General features: G+C 49.8%; 2 protein-coding genes across 2 annotated transcripts in view; one reads left to right on the top strand and one right to left on the bottom strand.

Moving 5' to 3' along the window:
* ACSF2 (acyl-CoA synthetase family member 2) overlaps nt 1-1,499 on the bottom strand; it is a 32,533-nt gene extending 31,034 nt beyond the window's left edge. Inside the window, exon 1 of the mRNA XM_080679088.1 lies at nt 1,275-1,499. Coding sequence (XP_080535214.1) covers nt 1,275-1,402 — 128 coding nt within the window. The 5' untranslated portion in view covers nt 1,403-1,499. The remainder of the gene's footprint in view (nt 1-1,274) is intronic.
* An 8,794-nt stretch (nt 1,500-10,293) lies between these two features.
* On the top strand, nt 10,294-24,466 carry LRRC59 (leucine rich repeat containing 59). The gene is made up of 7 exons (XM_080682462.1): nt 10,294-11,084; nt 12,809-12,868; nt 14,455-14,613; nt 14,869-14,973; nt 18,338-18,410; nt 20,697-20,870; nt 22,517-24,466. Exons 1-7 carry the CDS (start codon nt 10,980-10,982, stop codon nt 22,759-22,761), a joined length of 921 nt encoding a protein of 306 aa, XP_080538588.1. The 5' UTR covers nt 10,294-10,979; the 3' UTR covers nt 22,762-24,466.
* Nucleotides 24,467-24,590: the final 124 nt, after the last annotated feature.

Genomic DNA, 24,590 nt, shown 5'->3' with positions numbered 1-24,590 from the left:
ATGTCTGCGGAATGCTTGAGACTCTTGAAGGTTTCTGAAGGGCAAACTAAGAGTGGAAGCGATGGGGAGGAATTAGGCCAAAAGGCTTAGACATCTTCTCTCTCTGGATAAATAGGTTTTCCTGAGGCCTGATGCCTCTCCTCTGAAATTGCAGGCCGGTAGCAGGAAGGTGACCTGTTTTGTGTACGCACACAAAAAAGTCAAAGTTCAGAAATGTTGCCAGGTATCCAGAGGTGGCCTGATTTAGCATCGTGAAGCATGTACACTTTGGGGGAGGGGGAGGTACCTTTCCTTAGAGCCCTCACAATAAAAGAGGGCACCCAGGGGGCTGGAGGCTAAGGGGTAGCATACGTGGTTGAGCTTGCCCAGGGAAACCCCGGAAAGTAGTAAGAAATGGAAAATGCGGCATAGGGATCTCAACGCAAGTTCAGAACACTGTGATCTTGGAATTCTAGCCAAAACAGGAGTTTGTATCTTCCCCCAACGCCCACCATACAATTTTTCTCTTTTGAACCAAACGGTTCTCTCCGATGAGAAGCCTCTTTGGCCTTCTCCTCCTTTTTCCATGCCCAGGCCCACACTCTGAGATCTGGTGTCCAACACTGTGTCCTCACCCCAGACTTAGGACCTGGCCCAGCTGAGCAGTGGCGCCCAGGCCTGAAGATAATTCCCACCTGAGAACGTCAGTGGGAGCCCAGCCCTGCTAAACCAACAACACTTTCACAATTGCAATCTGACGGAAGGCAGATGACTGATGCTGCACAGAGGCATCAGCGCATCCTCCACCTGCCAGCATCCTACCCTTCGCACTGAGGACAGAAGAAAACAAGCCGGGTAAGTAGGGAGGATCAAAGGCAGTGTTTGGCGGCAGCTAATGAGCAGAAGGGAGACTGCTGAGTTTAGTGGCCTGGGGTGAGCAAGACCCGGCTGAAAATCCCCAACTCTATCCCTGAAGCGGGGTCCAGGCCTTGCCCTTCCCCTCAGACTAGACTGAGAAAGGCCCGCACTCCTGGCCCTCTTCCTGTGCATGAATCTGAGAATCTTAGCGTCCTGGACCAGAACCCGGAGTCAGGGCAGGGTCCCTGCCCGCCACCAGCCGCGCCCCACTCTGCGCCGGCGACGCCAGCATTTCCTGTTGCCCGTGTGCTAGTGCGGGGTAACCACGCTCCCGAGAGCCACCCATCGGTCGAGCAGCTGTGGGATCAGCCCCCAGCGAAGCTGTGCAAAACCTCCCGGGGGACTGGCCCGCCCCCTCTCTTCCCCGGCCCCCGTACCGGATGAGACGGACGCCCAGCAACCTGGCTTCCTGCCAGCCCCGGGAGAGGATGGTGCGGGTCCCTAGCACCCCCGTGCTCCCGACGCACAGCCTCCCCAGGCGCAGCATCCCGACGCAGACAGCCATGGCTCGCCACGCCAGTGTCCCGGCCGCAGGAAACTTTTAAAGAGAGCCGAGGCGGGGCGAGCGCGCAGCCGGCAGGGAGGCGGAGAGGGTCGCCTCTGCCTATGGGTGCGGAGGACGCGCCTGGCGGGGCGGGGCGAGGCGGGGCGTGGCGTGGCGTGGCGTGGAGGAAGCAACTCCGCGCCCGGCCACCTTCCTCTGTTCCCCGCGGCCTCTCTCTCCCACCTTCGAAGAATTGCCTGGATTTCCCTCTAGATCCGAGGGCCCGCGGCTGCAGCCCAGGGCAGGTTCGTCCCCCTCCCAGCCACCAGGGACCTGGGTTTGGGGGCGCAAGATCTTGTTGACTTCGTAGAGGGGAGCCAGTGGTGCTTGGATGCGGGGCGGGTGGTGAGGCACCCATTCGTCCATCCCTGGAGACCGGTTTAGCGCGCGGGTTACGTGCAGTCTCCGCTCCCCCTTGTGTTCCCAAGGCCTGCCAGCTGGGTCAGGGGGCCGCGGGGCTGGAGATGGGGAGCCGGGACAAAAGGTGATGCGGGTGAGCGAGCCCAGCGGGGCCACACGTTAGCTTGTGCGGGTGAGGCCAGTTAGTGCCCCCATCTCCCATGGGGCAGCCTCCCATCCCTGTTCCTGGGCCTCTGCCTTCACCCGCCCACCTGTGCAGTGAGGTGGCCATGGGCACTGCCGCCTGGGTTTCACCGGCCCTCATCTGCCCACCCCAGCGCAGTTCCTGTGAGCTGCCCCTCAGGAAAGCAAGTGGAAAGCAATCTCACTCTGTTTCCAGATCCTCTTCGTGGTCCCCTGAAGCCCAGGTGTGGCTGCAGGACTGAGAGGTAACTGCCCATCTCTGGTCCTGGCTGGAAAAGGTGGCACTGGGCACCAGAGGGGCACGTGTGCCAGGTCCACACTGTCTGTCTCGAGCCTTGACCCTTCCTCCAGAGGCAGAGAGGGAGAGCAATGGGGTAAAGGCCCCGGCAGGGTGACCTTCCGTCTCGTGACCCAGAGGTGGTGACGAAAGCTGGGCTAGATAGAAGGGACAGCTTAGGGTGGGGGGTGGCCTGAGAAGACCTTTGCCCTTATCTGGGAATTTTGGGTCCCGTGGGAAGCAGACTGTGCTGCTCCCCTCCAGGATCCTGAGAGTGAAGCCCTGGCTCCTGGGAAGGCTCTCCATACTTCGGATGGTGTGGAGCCAGGCCGCGGCGGCTCAGTGGTTGAGCGTGGACCGATGAACCAGGACGTCATGGTTCGATTCCCGATCAGGGCACGTGCCCAAGTTGCGGGCTCGATCCCTGGTGTGGGGCGTGCGGGAGGCAGCCGATCAATGATTCTCTCTCGTCGTTGATGTTTCCATCTCTGTCTCCCTCTCTCTTCCTCTCTGAAAACAATAAAAATGTGTGTGTGATTTTAAATGGTGTGGGAATAGAACAGGAAGGAAGATGGAGGAGCAGAGAGATGATGGGAAGCTGGGCTTGCAAGGGCAGGCCTTCCCGATGAGTCTGACTGACTCATATAGCCCAGCGCAGGCATGTGGGGTGAGGACGAGGACCCCAAGTCTGGGATATTAACCTGCCTGGTAGGCTTTGCCACCAGCTTGCTGGGTGACCCTGGGTAAGTTGCTGCCCCTCTCCGGGCCTGTGACGTGAGGGGTGGATACCGATCTTGCAGGCCCTTCCACTTACCTTGCTGGTGGGGATAGAGACGGATGAGTTCATCCTTGAACTTTGCTCCAGCCTTGGCTCTCCACACACTGCGTTTCCCTGCCTTTCCAGACACACATGCCATGGAATCACAGCCAGCAGTTTCAGAATACTTCCCACAAGTCAGACTCCTCATGGCTGTTACCTCTGGCACACACAATGGCCCTGCAAGGAACAGGCCTGCCTTGGAATACGTTTTAATGGGCGAAGAAACAGACGCAGAGAGATTCAGCTACTTGCCCAAGGCCGCAGTGAGCACAGGCCAAGGCTCTCCCCATGCTCGCTTTGTGCCTTGGGTAAGTTGTGGCGCCTCGCCAGCCTCAGTTGCCATCTTTAAGACGGGGGAAATAATATCAGCCTCCTGCCAAGGGTTGGGGTAAGGATTGAGTACCGTGGTACAGAACTGGTGCTCTGCCAGTTTTCAGTTGTTGTTTTTTTTTTTTTTACTTTCACCATCCTCTCCTTCCTCCTGTGTCTACACTCTGAGACCTTCCTCCGTGGTAGGCGTGGCAAGCCTATTTTAGGAGGATGAATTATTTTTCTTTTCTTTTTTTTTTTTTAAATATATTTTATCGATATTTTACAGAGAGGAAGGGAGAGGGATAGAGAGCTAGAAACATCGATGAGAGAGAAACATCGATCAGCTGCCTCCTGCACACCTCCCACTAGGGATGTGCCCGCAACCAAGGTACATGCCCTTGACCGGAATCGAACCCGGGACCCTTCAGTCCGCAGGCCGACGCTCTATCCACTGAGCCAAACCGGTTTCGGCTATTTTTCATGTCTGCAAAGCCATGGGAGTCCTAGTAGACACTGGTTCCATGGGCGGGGGAGAAAGGCTGGGAGAAAGGATAGTGAGCATACCTGATGAGTAAGTCCCCGAGTCTTTGTATTGGGCCATGGTGACCAGAATTCTGGGAGTGGGAAACAGGGCACATGGACCATCCAGGCCCTTCAACTTTCCTCCCTCTTTCTTCAACCAGCTCCATTCCTCCTAGCTCCCCGAGGGTCTTTCTGCCTGAACTGAGCACATCTGCTGTGAGCTGGACATGACTCACACAGTACATGGTCCCTATGATTTTGCGCATGCCATTGGCTACTCTGAGAAAGCCCTTAGCCCCTCCCCTTTGTCAATACCCTTCCCATCTGTGCTTCAAAAATGGCTTAAACTGTAAACACCACCTACAGATTTTTAAAATTCTTATTATCAACCTATGAAAAAAGTCCAGAAGACTTCGTCATCGTTAGAAAACGATGTAAATACTATGAATCTGGAAGTCACACCTGGCTGCAGTTGAGAGGTAGAGAGAGGGCAGGAGATGGGGAGTGGAGGCACATGTTCTTACCTTATAAATCAAGGTGTCAGGAGATCCTGCCTACCAATGATGGGACATGAAATAAAGGAGTATGGGGGACTCTTTCCCCTTCCCCATGTGGGAGTCTGTACTTGTTCTTCAATAAATTTCCACCTTTCATATATATATATAGTATGTTATTCAGAGTTATAGAGGCAGCCAGTATATATACGAAATAACAGCAAAACTATTTAGGAGGACTTGGGGAAAAGAGATGGAAGTGCAAATGCAAATCCTTACCTATCAAACAAAACCAAGAAATAGCTGAATAACTATGTGGTTTGGAAATAAATCACAGAAGATAATAAAACAGAAATGGCTAAAATAGTTCAAAATGTTCCCCTTTGGACCTGAATAGACATTTCTCCAAAGAAGATATACGAATAGCCAATAGGCTCTGGTAATGAAACATTACTAGTCATTAGGGGAATGCAAATCCAAACCAGAGTGAGAAATCACCTCATACCCATTAGAATGACTCTTCAAAAGAACAGAAAACAAGTGTTGGTGAGGATGTGGAGAAATTGGAACACTTGTGCACTGTTGGTACAAATGTAAAATGGTGCAGTTGCTATGGGAAATTTTTTGACCGTTCCTCAAAATATTAAAAACATAACTTACCACATGATCCAGCAATTCTACTTCTGGGTATGGGTCCAAAAGAATTGAAAGTAGGGCCCTGGCCAGGTTTGTTCAGTGGTTAGAGCATCGGCCCATGGACTGAAGGGTCACCGGTTTGATCCCTGGCCCTTTGGGGGGCCCACGTGGGAGGCAACCAGTCAATGTCTCTTTCTCTCTCTCTCTTCCCCCTTCCTTCCTCCCTTCCACTCTTCCTGAAAAATCAATGGAAAAAATATCCTCAAGTGAGGATTAAAAAAAATAAAGATTTGAAAGTAGGGACTCGAGCAGACATTTGTACACCAATGTTCATAGCAGTGTTATTAACAACCAAAAGACAAAACAACCCAGATGTTCTTCAATGAGTGGATAAATAAAATATGATATACAGGGTGGGGCGTGAGCAGGTTTACAGTTGTGAGTATGCAAAACACCAGAGTTTATTCTTGTATTATTGTTTATTAATTAATAGAGGCCCAGTGCACCAAATTCGTACATGGGTAGGGTCCCTAGGCCTGGCCGACAATCAGGGCCGATCGGGGCCTCCCTTCCCCAGCTGCCAGCTGCCAGCCAGGGCCTTCCTTCATTCTGCACCACCCCCTGGTGGTCAGTGCACGTCATAGTGAGTGATTGGTCTCCCTGTTGAACTCCTGCAGGGCCAATTTGCATATTAGGCTTTTATATATATAGGTTGTATTATTTTCCATATGAATAACTGTAAACCTACTTTGGCCCCACCTTTATACTACAATAGAATATTATTCAGCCTCGGCCCAGCCGGCATCGGCCTATGAACCAGGAGGTCATGTTTCGATTCTCGGTCAGGTTCCCAAGCTCAGGTTGCTGGTTTGGTCCTCAATGTGGGGCGTGCAGGAGGCAGCCGATCAATGGTTCTCTCTCATCTTTGATGTTTCTATCTCTCTCCCTCTCCCTTCCTCTCTGAAATCAATAAAAATTTATTTGAAAAAAGAATATTATTCAGCCTTATAAAGGAAGAAAATTCTGACACATGCTACAACAGGGACGAACCTTGAAAGCATACACTAAAGTGAAATAAGCCAGATACAAAAGGACGAATACTGTGTGACTTCACTTATATGAGGAGCTAGAGAGGCACATTCATAAAGACAGGAAGTAGAATGGTGGTTACTGGAGCGGGGGGGGGGGGGGGGGCATAGGGAAGATGAAAAAGTTCTGGAGATGGATGGTTACACAACAATGTGACTGGACTTAATGCTACTGAATGGCACACCTAAAATGTTTAAAATGTTAAATTTTATGCCCTAGTCGGTTTGGCTCAGTGGATAGAGTGTCGGCCTGCGGACTGGAGGGTCCCGGGTTCGATTCTGGTCAAGGGCACATGCCTGGGTTGCGGGCTTGATTCCCAATGGGGGGCATGCAGGAGGCAGCCAATCAGTGATTCTCTTTCATCGTGATGTTTCAATCTCTCCCTCTCCCTTCCTTTCTGAAATCAATAAAAATATTTAAAAACATTTTATTGTCTCTTTTACCACAATAACAGGAAATGGTTCTATTTGGAGCATGGGACTGAGAGGAGGTGTAAAGCAGAGAACTGCTGCTTCTTGTTTAAAAGCCTTTTTCTTGTTGTATTTTCCTAAGACAGCGTACGTGCTTTATCTTAATAATTTTTGGTAGCAGGGACTAGTATGTGAGGTTTTTCACTCTAAAGCGATGCGTGCAAAGGGCTTACACAGGCCTGTGGTCAGCCTGGGAAGATTTCAGCTCTGCTTCTTTTTCTCTCAATGACCTTGAGCAAATATCTCCTCTCTGATGTAATTTTTCGTAGCTCTCTGTTGTAATCGACTGTTTCCAAGCAGCATATGAAAAGCACCCCTTTTAAAGAATTTTCTTCACTGTATGTCTGAGAAGGGAGTGGTGTACTAAGAAATACCAGAGAGTTGGGGGGGGGGGAAAGGGGGAGGAGAGACGGCTGGCAGCCACATAAAGGAGAGGAAGGTGAGGAAGAGAGTTTTAATTTTGAAAGAAGAGATGATAGTGACTTGGAATATAATGCTTATATTTTGCCCATTAGATCCAATACCAAACAGTACATAACCATAGCCAATACCAAAAACCAAACCAAACAAAAGGCTAATAAAAATTGTTCTAAAACCGAAAGCTTCTGATTTTCAAATGGAAAGTGAAAAGAAGGAACTTGTTATGAACTGCTGTGTAGGGTAAACTTATTTTGATCACAACTGATAATGGAAGGCAGACGCAGGCCGAGGTGATCTTAAACAATCAGTATTTTCTTGCAGACAGCTCCAAATCGAAAAAGCAAATAAGCTGCGATCCCAGCAGCTGCCAAACGTTGTGCAAACCTTGCTTTCATAGAGTGTGGGACAAAAATCTTTCTTTGGATGATGTCATTTTTAACTTGAGTCAAAGTCAAGAGCTAAAGTTAACTGTACAATCTTGGATAGAGATCCAGTGTCTTGATAAATTAGAACAAATCCAATTTATCTCCCTTTCCTCATTCACGGTCTCACAGACATTCACCGAATGCTGACTTCATACCAGGCACCATGCTGGGTGCTCAGGCTGGAGATATGAACGAGACAGGGCGTCTGTCCTCAGGGAGCTCACTGTCCAGTAAAGGACACCAACCCTGAGACCATGCTGTGGCTGAGAGGGTGTGGGGGACAGCACCTTCCCTGGGCATGTCGCAGAAGGTCTCCTAGAGGTCTGAGCCAACGCCTGAAAAATGAGTAGTGTATTCGTTTCCTATTACTGCTGGAATAAATCGCACAAATGTAGTGGCTTAAACAGCGGAAGTTTATTCTCCCACAGTTCTACAGATCAGAAGTCTGAAGTGTCTTATGGGACTAAAATCCAAGTGTTGACAGGGCTGGTTCCTTCTAGAAGGTTCAGGGGAGAATCCTTCTTTGTCTCTTCCAGCTCCAGGGAGTCCTTGGCTTGTGGCCACACTGCCTCCTCTCCTATGTCCAATCTCCCTCCGCCTTTCTTAGAAGGACACTTGTGATTGCATTCAGGGCCCATCTGGATAATCCTGGGAGATCTCTCCATTTCAATATTTTTAATCACATTCTAATTTATCCAATCACTCCCCTGTTGATGGATTTTATATATATAACTAGAGGCCCGATGCACGAAATTCATGCAAGGGTAGGCCTCGCAGCCCTGGCCGCCTTGGCCGATGCCTCGCAGCCACAACGGCTGCCTTGGCCCTCGCAGCTCCGGCTTCGTCTGGAAGGATGTCCGATGGTGGTTCTACTGTTCGGCCGTTCGGATGATTTGCATATTACGCTTTTTATTATTATAGAAGATTGATTCCAGAGAGGAAGAGAGAGATAGAAACATCAGTGATGAGAATCATTGATCGGCTGCCTCCTGCATGCCCCCTCGTGGGGATCAAGCCTGAAACCCTGGCATGTGTCCTGACAGGGAATTGAACTCTGACTTCCTGGTTCATGGGTCAATGCTCAATCACTGAACCATGCCGGCCGGGCTCATCCTTGATGTTTCTTTCTCTCTCCCCTTCTTCCTTCCTCTCTCTGAAATCAATAAAAACATACTTTGAAAAAAATCTTTCTCAAATTGACAGCTGCTGTCAGTCCCTCACTTTGCTGCCTCACTTCACTGGGCTGTGTCTCTTCTTGTCTGAATCTGAGCCATTCTTCAAAGCTGAACGTAAATGCCACCTCCACTGGGGAGCCTTTTCCGATTTCTTCTTTCTTCCTGGGCTCCTCCTTCCGGCCATGGGGCCTATGCACCACTCCCCTTGGAATGCATTTACTTACTTGCTGTGATAGTCCTTAAATAGTTAAATTGATGACCTTTCTGAGCCTCAATTAGTTCCTTTGTAAAACTGAAATAATACCTGCCGTATATGGCTGTTGTGAGTTAAGAGAAATATATGTGAACCACAGTCCTAGGACACAGAACACACTTAACATATGTTAGTCTGACGTTCTCATGAACATCCGCACTGCCCTGAAATTCACACGCAGATTTTTTCTCTGTATGTGTTAGGGCCCTTATTCTTTTTACTTTATATAATAGTTATTTGTGTTGACTGTCAGCTCCTGGGGCGGGGGAGGGAGGAGGAAAGGAGGGAAAAGAGGGTATAGTGAAAAGAAACAGGATTTGGACTAAAAAGAGTTGGGTCTGCTCCTCAACCAGCTAGGTGACCGAGGACAAGGTATTTCTCCTCCCTGAGTTTCTTTCTTCATAAAAGGAAGATACACAATAAAATGTCCCATGGCCTTTTCATGTACGTTATCAAAACAAGGTAACGGATTGCCAAGCACTAATGTCTTACTACCCAACTGCCCTTGTCTATTTCCCAGAGCTCAGCACAGTGCCTGGCTGGGGGTGGGGGCAGTGTGCCCCCGGATTTGTTAAATGAGTAGGCCATTGCATTGACTTCATTTGGTCTTCACATTTTCCCTCTGAGATAAGCTTTAATATCCCCATTTCAAAGATGAGAGAACTGAGGCTTGGAATGAATAAAGTGCTTCATCTATTCATTCAATAGACACCTGAATGAGCAACTACCATGTATCAGACACTCAGATACTGGGGATACAAAGATAAAAGTCTCTGCCCCTCACAGTCCAGAGTGGCGGGCAGGCCCATAAAAATAAGTATAACTAATATTTATTGGGTTCTTACTAAGTGCCAGTCACTGTGGCAAGCTCTTCCTGTTTCACTCATTCAGTCCTTCCCAAACCCTGTCAGCTAGGGAACATTCTTATGCCTGTTTCTCATGTATTCATAGATAAGGCATAGTGATTGCTTCATAAGTAGCAAGAGGCAGAGCCAAGATTAATACCCAATTGGTCTAGTCCCCACCTTAGCCACCAAGCTCTACCACCTCTGACAATAAGGCAGCATATAGGGCATCGTCAGAGCTCCAGGGAGGGACCTCTAACTCAGTCTGGGGCTCAGTCGGTGTCTGGAGGGGTTTCCTGAAGGACTGGGGGAATTAGCTAAGCTTCAGGGGTGCGTGAGGAAGGCAGGGCCATTCCAGGAGAGGGAGAGGTGAGGAGCCCCCCACTGAAGGTCTCACACAGCATCCCAGGCAGGGACGGGGGCTTAGGAGGAGGCTGCAGAAGCAGGCTGGGCCAGTCTAGAAAGGAGAGCGATCCATATCCTAGAGGTCGCTGGAGGTTTGAAGGGTTTTAAGCAGAGGGAAGACCTGGCTAGATTTTTAGAAACATCATCTGGGCAGCTGCGAAGAGGTGGATGAGAGGAAGAGAGACTCAGAGTAACCCCAGGTGCGAGGTGATGGTGGCCTAGACAAGGTCTGGGGCAGTGAGGAGGGGATAAGAGACGGGCAGAGGTTGAGTTTTCCGGATGATTTGGAGATTGTTGGGTAGAGGACAGGAGCAATTTTGAAGGACGCACAGTTTCGGCTTCTACTCCAGGAGAATGGGGGTGATCTCATGAGGTCAGTTTTGGACGCAGCCCAGGTCTTCTGGCCCCATTCGCGTGCCCTTTCGCCTCGTAACGTGGTCAGCAATGATGCCCGCAGGCGTGCCCCCAAGTCACCAGGGAACGCGGCGGCCCCGCCTCGCAAACCAACTCACAAACCCCTCTGGTGTTGGCGGCGCCTGCAGTGCGCGGTCTCGGGCGCCAGAGGGCGCTCAGGCACCTGCGAGAGCCACTCTAGCCCAGCGCGTCTCGGTGGCCGTGGAAGGTGACGTGGACACGGAAGTGGTCGTCGTCGCGGCGGCACCGGTGGGAGCGGGGCGCGGGGATCAGAGTGCGGCCGGCGGGCAGACGGGCGGCGGGGGTTTTGCAGCGGCGGCGGCGGAGGACGCAGGCGTTATCGGTTGGGTGCGAGACCACTGAGCCCAAGTGCGGCTTCTCGAGCATCTCCTGCCGGTTGCAGCCCGAGAGAGACGGGACCGCTCAGCCGGCGTCACCATGACCAAGGCCGGTAGCAAGGGCGGGAATCTCCGCGAAAAGCTGGACGGCAACGAGCTGGACCTGAGCCTCAGCGACCTGAATGAGGTCCCGGTCAAGGAGCTGGTCAGTACAGTCGCGCGAGGCCCGGGCGTCCACCGTGCCTGCCACTGGCCCTTGCATGGGCCGTCTCCTTTCCCATGCCTCCGTTCTTAGGTCTTGAAATAAGGTGGGGAGAGTGGGACCAAGTCCCCTGGGGAGGCCGCGTCCGGTCCCAGTGTTCTTCTGAGATGTACACGTGTCACTTTGGCGCAGTTCCAGAAGCTGGGGTTTGGGGGAGGAGGGCTGCTTGTCTGGCCTTTGGCTTCGTACGGGTCAAGAGTAAATCTCCCCCTGCCCCATCTGGGCGGTTTTCACAACGCCCGGCTCCGTGCCTGACCCCGGGTAGGCGGCCCACAGAGCGGTTGCTGGATGTATTCGGAGAATGAATGAACAAATGAATGAATGACTAGGTCTGAGAAGTAGGCCTCCAGGTAGACCGGGGTGTGGCCCGGAACCAGGGTTCTCTATGGAGCCAGCAATCCCAGGTGGCCGCCCCAGCCCTGAGGCTTCCCTCCTTGAAGAAGGTGAGGTCTCCCTGCTTCGTTGGCAAGGTCTCTTGCTAACTGGACTGAAACTGACCGGAATCCCCGCTGCCAGGGGCCCATCCCTCCAACCCCTCTACTCCCACACTCCCACCCAGGAAACCGAGGTCTGAGGCCCTTAGGAGATTACACAACTAGTTGCCAAAGTGGAGTGAGTGAGATGGGTCAACCTGGTGCCCCACCTGCGCCCTCCTCGCCGGCCTCACTTTGGATGACGTAGACTTTTCACTGCCTTTGGCGCTGGACCCAGTCTTCGCTCCGCCTTGGCGCTGTGGTATGGAGGTTAGCACAAGATTCCCAGTTAGCATGTCAGCTCCCCATTGCTTCATAGCTGAGTGCCCTTGGCAAGCTGGTTCACTCCGCCCCCCTCCCTAGATTTCCTCATTTATAAAATGGTGGTAATAGTTACCATCTCATAGAGGTTATGAGGATTCGGTCCGATTGTGATGTGAACTGTTTGGCAGGTAGCAAATGCTGAAACATGTAGGTATTACGGCTTTCTTCCCACCGTGAAATCTAAGGCTTTTTTAGGTGGTCAAACTTTATTCTTGGGACTCTCTGACCATTGGAAAGTGTAGGTTGGCCCAGGGTCCTTTATCTGAGTATTTGCTTCTTTCCCACCCCAGGAGATGGCCAGCCTTGTTTCCACGTGGCCCTAGGACTGCGGTGGGGAATCGTACTCCAGGCGCCTGGTCGCACAGCATTGCCCCTAGGGAGAAAGAAGGGCTGAGCTTCTCTAGTCCTGAACGGCAGGGAAAATGGAGATGGGCCCTGAGGGCCTTATTTGCACTCTGATAGTCACTCATTTATTCATTCAGTCACGAACAGGTCAACATGTATATTGAGAGCCCAGAAGGCCTGGACTAGGGAATATGGGAATTGCAAAGCCGTATTAGACACAGTCCCTTCGTTAAAACTAATAAGGAAGGGTGCTAGAGAAAATACTAGAAATGCTAGGGAGAGTTTCTTAAGAATCTGTTCTCCTTTCTTGGATGTTCCATAGCCAAACCTCTGTTTGCATTCTCCCTAGGTTTTGGTTGATTGGCTCATTTTTCCTCTCCTATCCCTAGGAACATTATTCTTTAGTGTTAACTTTTTTTTTAAAGGCCTTTCCTGATCATGGGAACTGGTAAATGCTTCCTTAGCAGATGTCACTGAATCATTTCATGTGTTGACTTGATGTTTTGTTCTCATTCCCTTTCCTAGGCTGCCCTTCCAAAGGCCACCATCCTGGATCTGTCCTGCAATAAACTGACTACTCTCCCGGTAAGACGGGCATGCAAGCACAATTCCTTCTGGAACGCTGATGCTTCATCTTCCTGTTTGGAGAAGTTGTGTCATAGGCATAATTTCAGAACAGGCCTGCAGGCCGCCTTCAACTAAATCTGAGTGTGTTGGGGGTGGAGTCATCTCAGTGGGAAGGAAAGCAAGGTAGGGGCCTCGTTCTTTGGCACCGTGGGACAGTCAGCCCAGAAAACTAAAGTCAACAACAGGATGCTGGCCGAGTCCCTTATTGGGCTCATCCTTTTTTCCCGCCTGATGTCATTACTTTGTAAAGTAGTTTATCACCCTGTTGCGTAGAGGAGACTGGAGAACTTCTTAGATTGCTTGTTATCTGTGCAGCAGTTAATGGGGAACAGGAAAAAGTGTGGTCGTGTGGGCTACTGTGTCATTATCCTGTCAGTCTTTCATTGCTAGAGATAACTTTTTGTTCAGCACATCCAATCTATGGTAAAATCCTTTTGATATTTCTTGTACCAGTTCTCCTTTGCTGCACCTGTGTAGGCGCTGGCCTCCTTCATCCCTTCAGCCTCTCCTGGGTAATGGCGGCTTTCTCCTCTATAGCAGTGCTCCTTCACGGTCAGGTCTACGTGGGTGGTCAGTGTTGCCTTTCCCGTCCATTGCCCTGGCCAACTCCCTTCTTGCCATCCTCTGATATTCACTCATTTACTCAGGAATCGAGTCTCAGAAGTTGGCAGTTTCTTCACGGGTCATTAGTCCAGTCCCCTCTCAGTATTCACCTGGGCCTCACTCATTATCTGCAGCATCATCCCACAGCTGCTCAAGAACCATTTTTAATACCGAAAGAGGCATCTGGGCTCCCACTTCTAGGAAGCGTCTTGTGCTGAATTAAAGGGCAGAAATCCTTGCAACCTGACACCTGCTGTACACTTGGTCGGATGGCCACTCAGCACCCCCAAGTGTCCTTTTCAGTCGGTTGTCTTGCCCTCCTGCAGTGCAGATCCCCTGGCGTAGGTCCCCTGGCGTTCACAAGTCCCCAGAGAACAGGGATAGTACCTTGAAGGCTTAATGACAAGAGGGATGTTTTGACATGAGCTGAAGAACAGCCAGGATATGGGTAGGGTGTGCCTCAGCCCAGTCAGTCAGTCACTTAAAGAACCCTCACAGGGCACCTGTGCTAAGTACTGTGCCAGGTGCTACAAAAATAAAAAGAATTAACACTGGTATTCCAGGGGAACTTGATCCTTTTAGGAAAATGGATGATCTCACTGTTTTGACAGCTCCTATGAAAGGTGAACATAGGGTGGTGTGTGAGGACAGAATGTGTCTCCTGTCACTCTAGTAGCAATGTGGAGGATAGCTTAGAGGGAGAACTGAGGGTGAAGGGACCCACATTATTTTGTGCCTGCTTTGTGCTCAGCCCTTTTGCATACACATCTCACTACTTACCACCAGGAGTGATGCTCATTATGTTTCTTCTCATTTGAGATGGAATAGCTGGTAAAAATTAGAATCAGGATTTGCACATAGGTGCCTCTGAGTTGGGGGCTCCTGGGCTGTTGCACCAGTGTGTGAGCCCCAGGCTTAGGTGTTTTCTCTTCGGGTCCTAGTCGGATTTCTGCAGCCTCATCCACCTGGTGAAGCTGGACCTGAGTAAGAACAAACTGCAGCAACTGCCAGCCGACTTTGGCCGTCTGGTCAACCTCCAGCACCTGGATCTCCTCAAAAACAGACTGGTCACCCTGCCTGTCAGCTTTGCTCAGCTCAAGGTAACAATTCATGAACCAGTGCTTCATGGCCAGGGAAGGCAAAGGGCTCAGGGACTCCTGGATCACGGCTTTGAGAAAGGCTGACCGGAATAGATGCCGCCTCGTGGCGTTTCCCACAGCTGGGACACAGAGGAGCTCTCTCCCTACTCACTTTGTTCCACTTGGAGGGACTCAGTGTGTGAACTCAGGCTTAGCCAGTCTCAATGCCCATCTCTTTCTTTTTAAAATTTTTTTATTTTTGCCCCATTTCTCTAGAGCCTGAAGTGGCTGGACCTGAAGGATAACCCCCTGGATCCTGTCCTGGCCAAAGTGGCAGGGGATTGCCTGGATGAGAAGCAGTGTAAGCAGTGTGCCAACAAGGTAAGCACAACCCCCCACCCCCACCCCATCTCCTTCACAGACTCCTGGGACTTGCCTCTGCCTTTGCCTCCTCTTGTTTTCCCTTCCAGGGCACCCGTAGCTGTGTGTTGATTAGCTCTCAGTGACGTTTGTCTACTATGAACCTGGCAAGCAAAGGGACCTTTGTTTCTGTGTTGACTTTACAAGTAGTAGAACGATACTAGTTTGGCAGGCCTTCCATTCTTAAGAAACCAGGACCTCCCTGATCCAACATTTCACTGTCACTGTTGTTTGAATGGGGCCAGAGAGTTAGGGGCAATGGCCTTTCTGAGTCACAGAAAGGAACTTTAATAATAAAGGTATTGTTTGTATTTGTGAGTTTATAGCTATAAACAGACGTATCCTTTGCAGACCTGGCATTTGATTTCAGTTGAGTCATGTGAAATAGTGAGGAAATAAAGACAACATGGAAGGCAAACATTGCCAATAACCTTGAAGACGCCTCACATGGCTAAGAACAGCACTACACCCATCTCTCAAAATCCCCCCCTGCAGTCATTTTCGCCTCCAGCTCCAGAACGGAGTGCTGCTGCTTCCGCGGGGCACCAGATGACTGACTTTGCTTAGGGGGCATGGTGAGCAAAAAGGCCTTAACTTCAAAAGCTAGAACTAATATAATTCCATGTGTGTATGATGGGTCTCTATAGGAATCTCGAGAGTAATGGGCCTTCTTATCGTTAGTTAGGGCTTAGATAGTTCCCTTATCTGTACCACCTCTTGTAAGAAACCAACAGCAAAATTAAGGCAGCCAGGTAACCAAGGCGACAGTTTGCCCGTAGCTGAGGACACTACAGGTATCCATCAGTGAAGTCCCATTTGAAAACGTGGCACTTTAGGAGGGACGTTTGTTTCAAAGAACAGCGGTAGCTACCATTGACTACTCTCTCACTACTACATGCTCCGTGGGAAATGTGTGTTCATATCTCTGACACTAGCACCCTCATTGTGCACATGCCTTTCATTTGTCCATTTATTTGGTCAACAAATAATACACTGAGCCATGTGAAATTGCTGACACCCTACCGTTGGTGACCCGCAGAAACAGTTTTTATGGAGTGCTAAGGTCTTCAGCAGTACTCCCACATACCTTGCAGACAGAGCTCCAGGTAGCACAGTGCCCTGCGGTTGTGGCAACTAAGCCATCCTTCCGGCATGGCTGCCCCGGAGCCGTCTCCTGCAGCATACCTTTAGGCATTGCTGGGGAGTGGCCTGGGTGAGTCAGAATGAGGTCACTTGTCTCCCTGAGTTAGTTTAGATCTCACCTCGCGTGGGTTAGTCGTAGTCACTGATCAGCTTGGTACGTAGTAAAGAATCTTTTAAAAATAATTTGTTAGTTCAACAGTATTCATCAGGTGCTCACTATATGCTGTGAACTGGGGTAAGTAGACAAAATTTACCCTCTAGGCATGGATGGGGAATGTCCGGCCCACGGGCGGTATAAGGCCCGAGAAATCATTTGGTCTGACCCTGCTAAGGCATTAGGGGTGAGTTAACTAAATGTTTGACCAGATACAGGCTAATTTTCAAGTTGATAATTCTGTATGGTCTGTGAATGATGTCATAAATATCCAAATGGCCCTTGGCAGAAAATGGTTCCCCACGCTGCTCTAGGACTTACAGTCTAGACTAGAAGAGTCCCTCCCATTTCTGGACTTGCTGTGTTTTCAGATAAATACAAGTTACTCCTGATAGAAAGGTAAAAGGGACGTCTCTTAAACCTCCTAGCTCTCCATTTAGCCAGCTGTACACTCCCTAAGACCAACCGAATGGTTGGTGCTTATTTAAAATTCAGAGTGACACAGGGACTGTCCCCATCAAGCTTTGCCTTCCTCCAGATCCTGTAACTCCTTGTTGCGAAGCCAATTTTTAGGATGTTGATTCCCTTTGGAGAGAAGAGATTCGACTCCTGGGTTACACAGGATGGTCCCTTGCGACTTCAAACCAGGCCCTTGGAGGGAGCTGCTTTGGCAGGCCTGGCCCTGAGCCCTCTCATGATGGGTGTGTGCATGTCTGAAGTTCCCACAAAGTAAAATAATTGCATTTGAATACATGTCTGTCCTGTAGGTGTCTAGTGCGGTAGTGAAATGCAGGCCATTTGCTGTTGTAATTTACAATAGTTTAGGTTTTCCTCTCTCTCCTCATTAATGCAGTTAGGAAGATGAAGTAAAAAAGCAGCAGTATTTATTGAGCACACATAATGCCAGGGGCTATGTTAGGCAGCCAGTACAAGTTATGTAATTTAATCTTTGCAACAGGCCAGAGAAGTCTTATCTCTGTTTCCCAGATGAGAAAATCAGCTCAGAAAGGTTAGTCAGAAAAAAGAAAGAAAGGTTAAGTCACTAAGTCACTTGCTAAGGTCACACTGTTAGTAAGTAAGAGTCAGGATTGTGTTGGGCTCCAAGCTTGTACTATGTCCCCTACATCCAAGGAATGTCAGCTGCTAAAAAAAATAAAAAGGCGTTTACCTCCTCCCTTAACCGTGCCCATCGGGAGAATCGCTGCGGCTTTTTAAATTGGAGGTCAGCCATGACTGAGCTGAGAAGTTGAGGGGCTCAGGTGCCAGTGCGTGGTGTGGGGTTTGGGCAGACTGGCTCCTTCGCTTTCTCCTCAAGCTCTCCTGCCTCTGCACGAGTGAGTGGAACAGGCTCTGGGCTGGGAACTCAGAAGACCTGCCCTCCCAGCTGTGCTGCTTCTAGCCCATGAGGTGTGGACAGATCGCCCTATGAGTCTCAGTTTTCCTCCTTTTGAAATGGGACTCCTGTTACTCCTATACCCAGTCTGTCAGTTGTTCATCAAACATGAATTGAGTGCCTATAATTAGCTAAGCTCTGTGCTCGCCTACAGACAGGACAGTAGTCCCTACTCTTAGGAACTCAAAGTCTTATAACTGAGTTAGATAAGAAAACGCCCCAGGACTGAGGAGAGGGGACCTGAGGCAGCCAGAGGAGGGAGGTCCGGAAAGCATCTTGGGGAAAACTGCTGTCCCTGCTCATCACAGAGAGTCCATGTTCGTCAGAGTTGCTGGGAGAATTACAAAGAATTATGAAATGGCGCACATCAGAGACTAAATGGCAGGGATTTTACAGATTCCAGTTGTCACTGACTTCACAGTTTTTTTTCCTGACAGCTATAGTGAACGAGGCTCTTAGACTCTTCTCCAGGGATTGGCACTAAATTGGGATTAGCTCCATTAGCTCTGCACTGCTCCGGAGGCTTGCGCTGATCTGGGATCCTGGGAAGAGCAGTCTTTTGAGACGTCCCCTGAGCAGAGTGTAGCTGTAGACTACTACGTGGAGTCGTTGAGCGCCCTCTTCTGCCTTTGCAGGTTTTACAGCACATGAAGGTCGTGCAGGCGGATCAGGAGCGAGAGAGGCAGCGGCGGCAGGAAGTAGAACGCGGTAGGTGGCCATCCCTCTTCTAGTCATCTTCCGGGCGCTGATCCCAGCCACTGGTTCTGCTTCAGGAGCTGGAATCCAGTAGAGGAGTCACGCAGAGCAGTGGGGAACAGTGTGGGGGTAGACAGTATCATCTTTGTCTGACAAACCTCGTTCCAGTCTTGGTTTCTCCACTGAGCTCCAAAGTCACGTTCAACTGCTTGTCTGCCTGCCTGGAGGATTAATAGGCATCTCAAACTCAGCCTGGCTAAAACAGGTCCTCGCAGTGTTCCCCAGGAGAGGAAATCAACATCCCTGCAGTCATTCTAGCCGGAAGTCAGAAAGTGGTCCATGATTCCTTTCTCCTGTTACTCCTCTACCCAGTCTGTCAGCATGCTTATATGTGACTGTTTCCCCACCTCCAGGGCCAGCACTGTAATCAAGCCTCCATCCCGTGGACTGCCACAGTACCTCCTAATACAATACAATGTCTGGTCTCCACGCGTGTGCCTTCTCTGCAAAGTCCTTCCACACAGCAGCTGCGAGATCTTTTTAAAACAAATTAATTATGCTGCTTTTTGTTTAAAACCCTCTCATGGCTTCCAGTTGAACTTAGAATGAAACTCAAACTCAGTAACATGGCCGTCAAGACCTGCCATGGCCCACGCCTGCTTGCTTCTGCAGCCTATTCTCTCTCTCTCTCTCTCTCTTTCTCTCTCACATACACACACACACAGAATACAGTACCTTCAGCCACACAGGCCCCTGCTGTTGCTGGAACACACCAGGTAGTCTCACCTCTGGGGCTTTGCTTGGCTTCCTTTTCCCTCAGATCTTTCCACAGTTGGTTTCGTGTAATCCCTCATGTCTGCACAAATGTTGCCTTAGGTGAACCTTAACCCTTTCCGAACCACCCAAACTAGAATACCATCCTACATGTCATTCTCCATCTCATCCTCCAGCATTTACTCTATGGCACACATCATTTCTGTTTCACTATTTGCTCACTTGTTTATTGTTCGTCTCCTTCTCTACAGAGTAGATGACTTGGGCACTAGAACCTGGCTTGTCTTCACAGCTGTCTCTCGAGCACTTAGAACAAGGCCTGGCGCCCAGGTGCTGGCCGGCTCCTGTGGTTAGAGCAGGGGTGGGTAAACTTTTTGACTCGAGGGCCACAATGGGTTCTTAAACTGGACCGGAGGGCCGGAACAAAAGCATGGATGGAGTGTTTGTGTGAACTAATACAAATTCAAAGTAAAGGAGCGGAGGGGAGAGCAAGAGAACCCTCCGCTCTTTCGGCTCCGTGGGCCGGATAGAACAGCCAAATGGGCCGGATCTGGCCCGCGGGCCGTAGTTTGCCCACGGCTGGGTTAGAGGCTCATGTACTGATTGCACGCAGTCCCTGAGATCAGAACTCTGAGTTACGCCTGTCCCTTACACGCGCATGGCTACTGTGATGCCGTGTTTACTCCCACCACTGCTGCTTCCACTGCTTCACGGCCCAGGCTCTCTGGAGGCCGAGTGTTCTTGGCATTCCCAGTGCTCAGCTGGAACTGGGAGCCTGTTTGTTCATAGAGGCAGTGGAAAGCTACAGTGCTTATAGTGCTACTATTCAGCTACATGGTGGTTCAAACAGGCCTTTAAGCCCTAAAAGGACATTTAGCCACCATTTGTGGCATCTGGCTTTGGAAAAATGTACTTCAGATGTCCAAATAACGAATTTGGCAATGCATTTTTAGAAGCCAGTAATTTGTAAGTTGCGGACTGCGTGTAAACATCTTTGAACTGTGAAGTAAATCAGAATAAGTCTAGACATTACAAACTATTCATCTCGCTGTTTCAGAAAAACATTTCCATCGTCTCTAACCCTGAACCTGAGTGCTCACTTTTTCTTCTTGCTTGTCCTTCTCAAGCCACATTCCTTCCCGAAGCGGGAGACAGGAATCCTGTGGACTCAACACCTCCACTGTTGCTTCTGCTCAGAGCCGAGTTGTCGAGCGCTGTGCTTTCTGAGTCGGTACCTGTTCTAGGGGAGCACCGGCCTCATCACGCATGCCTTGTGGCCCTCTTGTTAGCTCACCCTGATCTCTTTGCAGCTCGTGGCTAGAAACCCCCTCATGCGTCCATCCAGCAAACCCCAAGAGCCGCTCATCACATTGCAGGGAGGGCATAAGAGGCAGCTGGTTCCTCGTGTCCTTTGTGACCGTTGGCCTAGGGAAAGGGAGGCTGAATCCATGCTTTCAATCGCTGGGGAAAGCACACGGGGAGGTGTCGGGGAGAGAAGCCATTTGGGGGTATCTTTTCTTGTAGAGGCGGAGAAGAAGCGGGAGGCTAAGCAGCGAGCCAAGGAGGCTCAGGAGCGGGAGGTAAGGAAGCGGGAGAAGGCGGAAGAGAAGGAGCGCCGGAGGAAGGAGTATGATGCCCTCAAAGCATCCAAACGGGAACCAGAGAAGAAACCCAAGAAGGAAACAAATCAGGCATCGAGTAAGTGTTCCCTCGGTTTTAAGGCTCCGGCAGGTGCAGTGGGGAGACGCACGGGTGTGTTCAGGCGTGGATGAACGAGCGAGCTTGAAAACTTAGTCAGACGCAGTGACCCCTCTGACCTGGGAGCACCTCAGAGGGTTTACTAACGAGGAATGGGGCATTCTCTTTGGGAACAAGAGTCTGGCCTGGCTGGCTTGTTTCCCCACAGGCACCTGTGGGGTTTTGGTCAGATGTGGCTGAGAGCGTTACCAGGACAGGGGATTGCACTTTTTGTCAGTTAGATCTAAAATTACCAAGAAAGGTTAAGGATGCATGTGGTCACATGGCTCTTAAAAGTCCCTCGTATCATCCGTAAAGTACACTGGGTGTGCTTTCAGAGCGTGGTGCTGTCTCAGGAAAGCCAGCACTGCCTATAGTTTTCTTTCCACGTTGGAACAAATTACTCTCTTTTTGCTTCAACACCACGGGAATCATTTGGTCCGTGTTCGGGGAGCCATGTGGTATAAAAAACACGTAGTGTTTTGCCTGAGTGCCCAGTTGAATTTATGTCACCATGTGGCTCCATGTACATGGGACGGTCATATACCCTCTGGGCCAAAGGGACCCCGAGCAGGAGGAGCTCTGGAGGGAAGCGGAGGCCCTGCTCGCCCTTCCTGGCCTTGAGCAAGGTGCCCGACCTCACCACCGTTTGGTTTCCTTGTGTAAATGAGGATCCTCCTTCTTACAGGGTAGCGACAGGATGAAGTGAGAAAATCATGGGTTCTTGGCATGAGGGTGCTCAGTCAGGTTTTTTTAAATGTTGCCTAGTAATCTCAAAACCATTTTTTTAAAATTATAAATGTAATATACGTGTTCATTGCAGAAAATGTAGAAGAGTTCTCTCTAAATAGATCAGAAAATGGCAGTCACCTCTAATCCCCCATTCCCGGTAGTAATCACTGTTTTTTTTATATGTATCTTATACAGAGTGAGACAAAATTAGGTTTATAGTTGTTCCTATGGAAAATAATACCGTAACTAATAATAATACAAAAATAAGCTGTTTCACGGATTCACAACTGTAAACCTACTTTTGTGCTACCCAGTATAATAAACAATATTAATACATCTCAAGGCTCTGGCCGGATAGCTCAGTTGATTAGAACATTGTCCCGATACACCAAGGTTGCAGGTTCAATCCCAGATCAGGGCACATATAGAACCAATGAGTGTATAAATAAGTGGAACAACAAATCAATGTTTCTCTAAAAATCAATAATTAAAAAAATAAAAAATCTTAAAAGTGCTTTCCCAAGTGGGCAGCCCTCCATCCATGCCTCCTGACAAGCTCCTCCCCTGATTCTGAGAGGCCTGGAGCATCACCATGTTTTCAAGGACTTAGGACCCTGGGGACTGTGTATGCCATGTGAGACGTCCAGAACGAGTTCTAGTCTTGAATGTCTTCCCTTGAATCCAAGGAGAAGGCAGTTTATATTTCAGTCTGCACATAGCAAGTTTTTAAGAGCTCAGATGTTCTTAAAACAATATTCATGCCTGAGAGGGGTGTACGTGGATCTGCATGGAGGAGAACAGCATTGAGTGGTGGAGAGTGTGTGTCTCCTCAAAATGACTGAACTCTTTTGTCTACTGTGACTTTGTCACTCCAGAATCCAAGTCCGGCTCTCGGTCCCGGAAGCAGCAACCCCGGAAGCACACTCGGTCCTGGGTGGTGCTGAAGCTGCTGCTGCTGCTGCTGCTGTGCGTGGCGGGCGGGCTGGTGGTGTGCCGGGTGACGGAGCTGCAGCAGCAGCCCCTCTGCACCAGCGTGAACACCATCTACGACAATGCGATTCGGGGTCTGCGCAGCCACCACATCCTCCAGTGGGTCCTGCAGACCGACCCTCAGCAATGAGCGTGTCCTCAACACCTGCTGCCTCCCAGCCCTGGGACTTGGATTCCTATGGAATTGGGTTCTGCTGGACACAACCTCTTTTTAGCGTCAGACCTACCTGCCGTCATTAAATGGCTGCTGATTGGTACTTGAGACCTCCTCTTTGTAGGACTTCTTTGTTCCTTAGTCAGGGTTCCCTGGTGGAATAAGAAGTGGGTGTTAGGGAGAGGGAATAACCTCAGGCCTAAAGGAATAGGCTTGGGTGTGGGGAGAGGAACAACAGCCTTTTCTGGTTGTTATACGAAACTGTAAAGGCAAGGTTCATTTCTACTAACTGGTCAGCTGTCACTACATTTACACTTTTGTGTGTCACAAACCCTTTCATTCCTCCCCAGGGACCCAGGGCAGATCAGGAGGCAGTGGGTTGTTATTGGGAATTAGGACACCATGCTCAGCAAATCTAGCCTAAATCGGAGGGGAGGGGCATACCTATTTTCTTAAGGACCTCAGGCATTCAGACATTTTAATGACCACAGTCTCAGGCTCAGAAGGGGACTTCTAGACTATGCAGTCCAATAGAACACTTGCAGATAAGGAACTTGAGGCCTTCCGTGACTTGCTTACGGTCTCCCAGCAGTTTTGAGGGAACTGGACTCCCACTCTGGTATTCTTTCTTTTCCATAATTTTGCCTTCCTTATCATGTCCTGAGAGATCAGAATGGAGTATCTCTCAGCCAGAGTGTGGAATCTTTCATGTAGACAGATTCCTGGCCCACAAGTAGAAATCTCATAGCTTTGAGGGGCTTGGGCAGCTCCTGTGGAGTCCTGTCCCTACTTATGTGGCTTCCATAAAATGCCTCGATTTTAGAGCATTAACTTCCCCATTGCCAGTAAACAAGGCATAGCCTCACAAAGCCTTCGCCTTCTGTGACAGCTGTTAGTAGTTGGTGTGACTAAATACCTCCAAGGCAACCTGAACACTCCAGCGTCAGAGACTGAGGTTCAGAATTGTTTGATTCCAGCCCTAGAACTTACCTAGGCAGCGAAGGGAATCAAGGAGCATCGAGGCATTTAAAAGTGGTCAGGAACTCTAATGACTTGTGCAATTAAGGGCAGGGCTGTCACTCATTTGCCAGAGTAAGCGCTTTCTTGCTCAATGGCCTCCTTTGCTTCATCTTTGACAAAAGCTGGATGTAGGGATCAGGAATGGCCATGTCATGGTGCCCATTCACTGAAACTCCCGATTGCAAGTTCCTTGCCCCTCGCCGAGGACAGCAAGAAGCTGTTAAGGTTCAGAGATGAAGAAGACGGGCTCCAGCTTTTTAGCCTTAGTGGCCCAACTGGATAGGATTGCCAGTTGTGACTGTCCTGATAATGGAAGAAATTACTTTTCTCCCCCAAGGATAGCTCTGCTGTATAGGTCCACATCTTACTCTGGATCACTACGCATTCCTTTAGTCTTCCTCCAAGCTCCAGAGCCACTGGTACAAATGCTTTATTGAAACTAAACACATAGTACATAAGATAAGACTGAGAGAATACAGAAGTCGGCATAGTAATCAGACCCGTTCCCTGGCTGGTTGAGGCAGCCTCCATGGGCCAACAGAGGGCTGGACACCCAGCCTAGTAAAGCCAACCCACCGAGGGCACTTCACTCATGATCTCAAGACTTGATGTTGAGGTTCTTTTGGATTTCTACAACTATTAAATACATGTCTGAATGGTCTGTCTGTGTTCCTTTCTATTTTGAGGGCTGGCGGGGGCAGGGGTGGCTTATGCATGGCACTTGATTTTTGCCAGGAGAGGCAAATGAATGCTGAATGCTGGTGAAGAAAACAGCAAATATTTCA

This window comes from Plecotus auritus (assembly GCF_963455305.1).
Source record: "Plecotus auritus genome assembly, chromosome: 7".
NCBI classification, from domain to species: domain Eukaryota; kingdom Metazoa; phylum Chordata; class Mammalia; order Chiroptera; family Vespertilionidae; genus Plecotus; species Plecotus auritus.
This window is presented reverse-complemented; position numbering and strand designations above follow the sequence as displayed.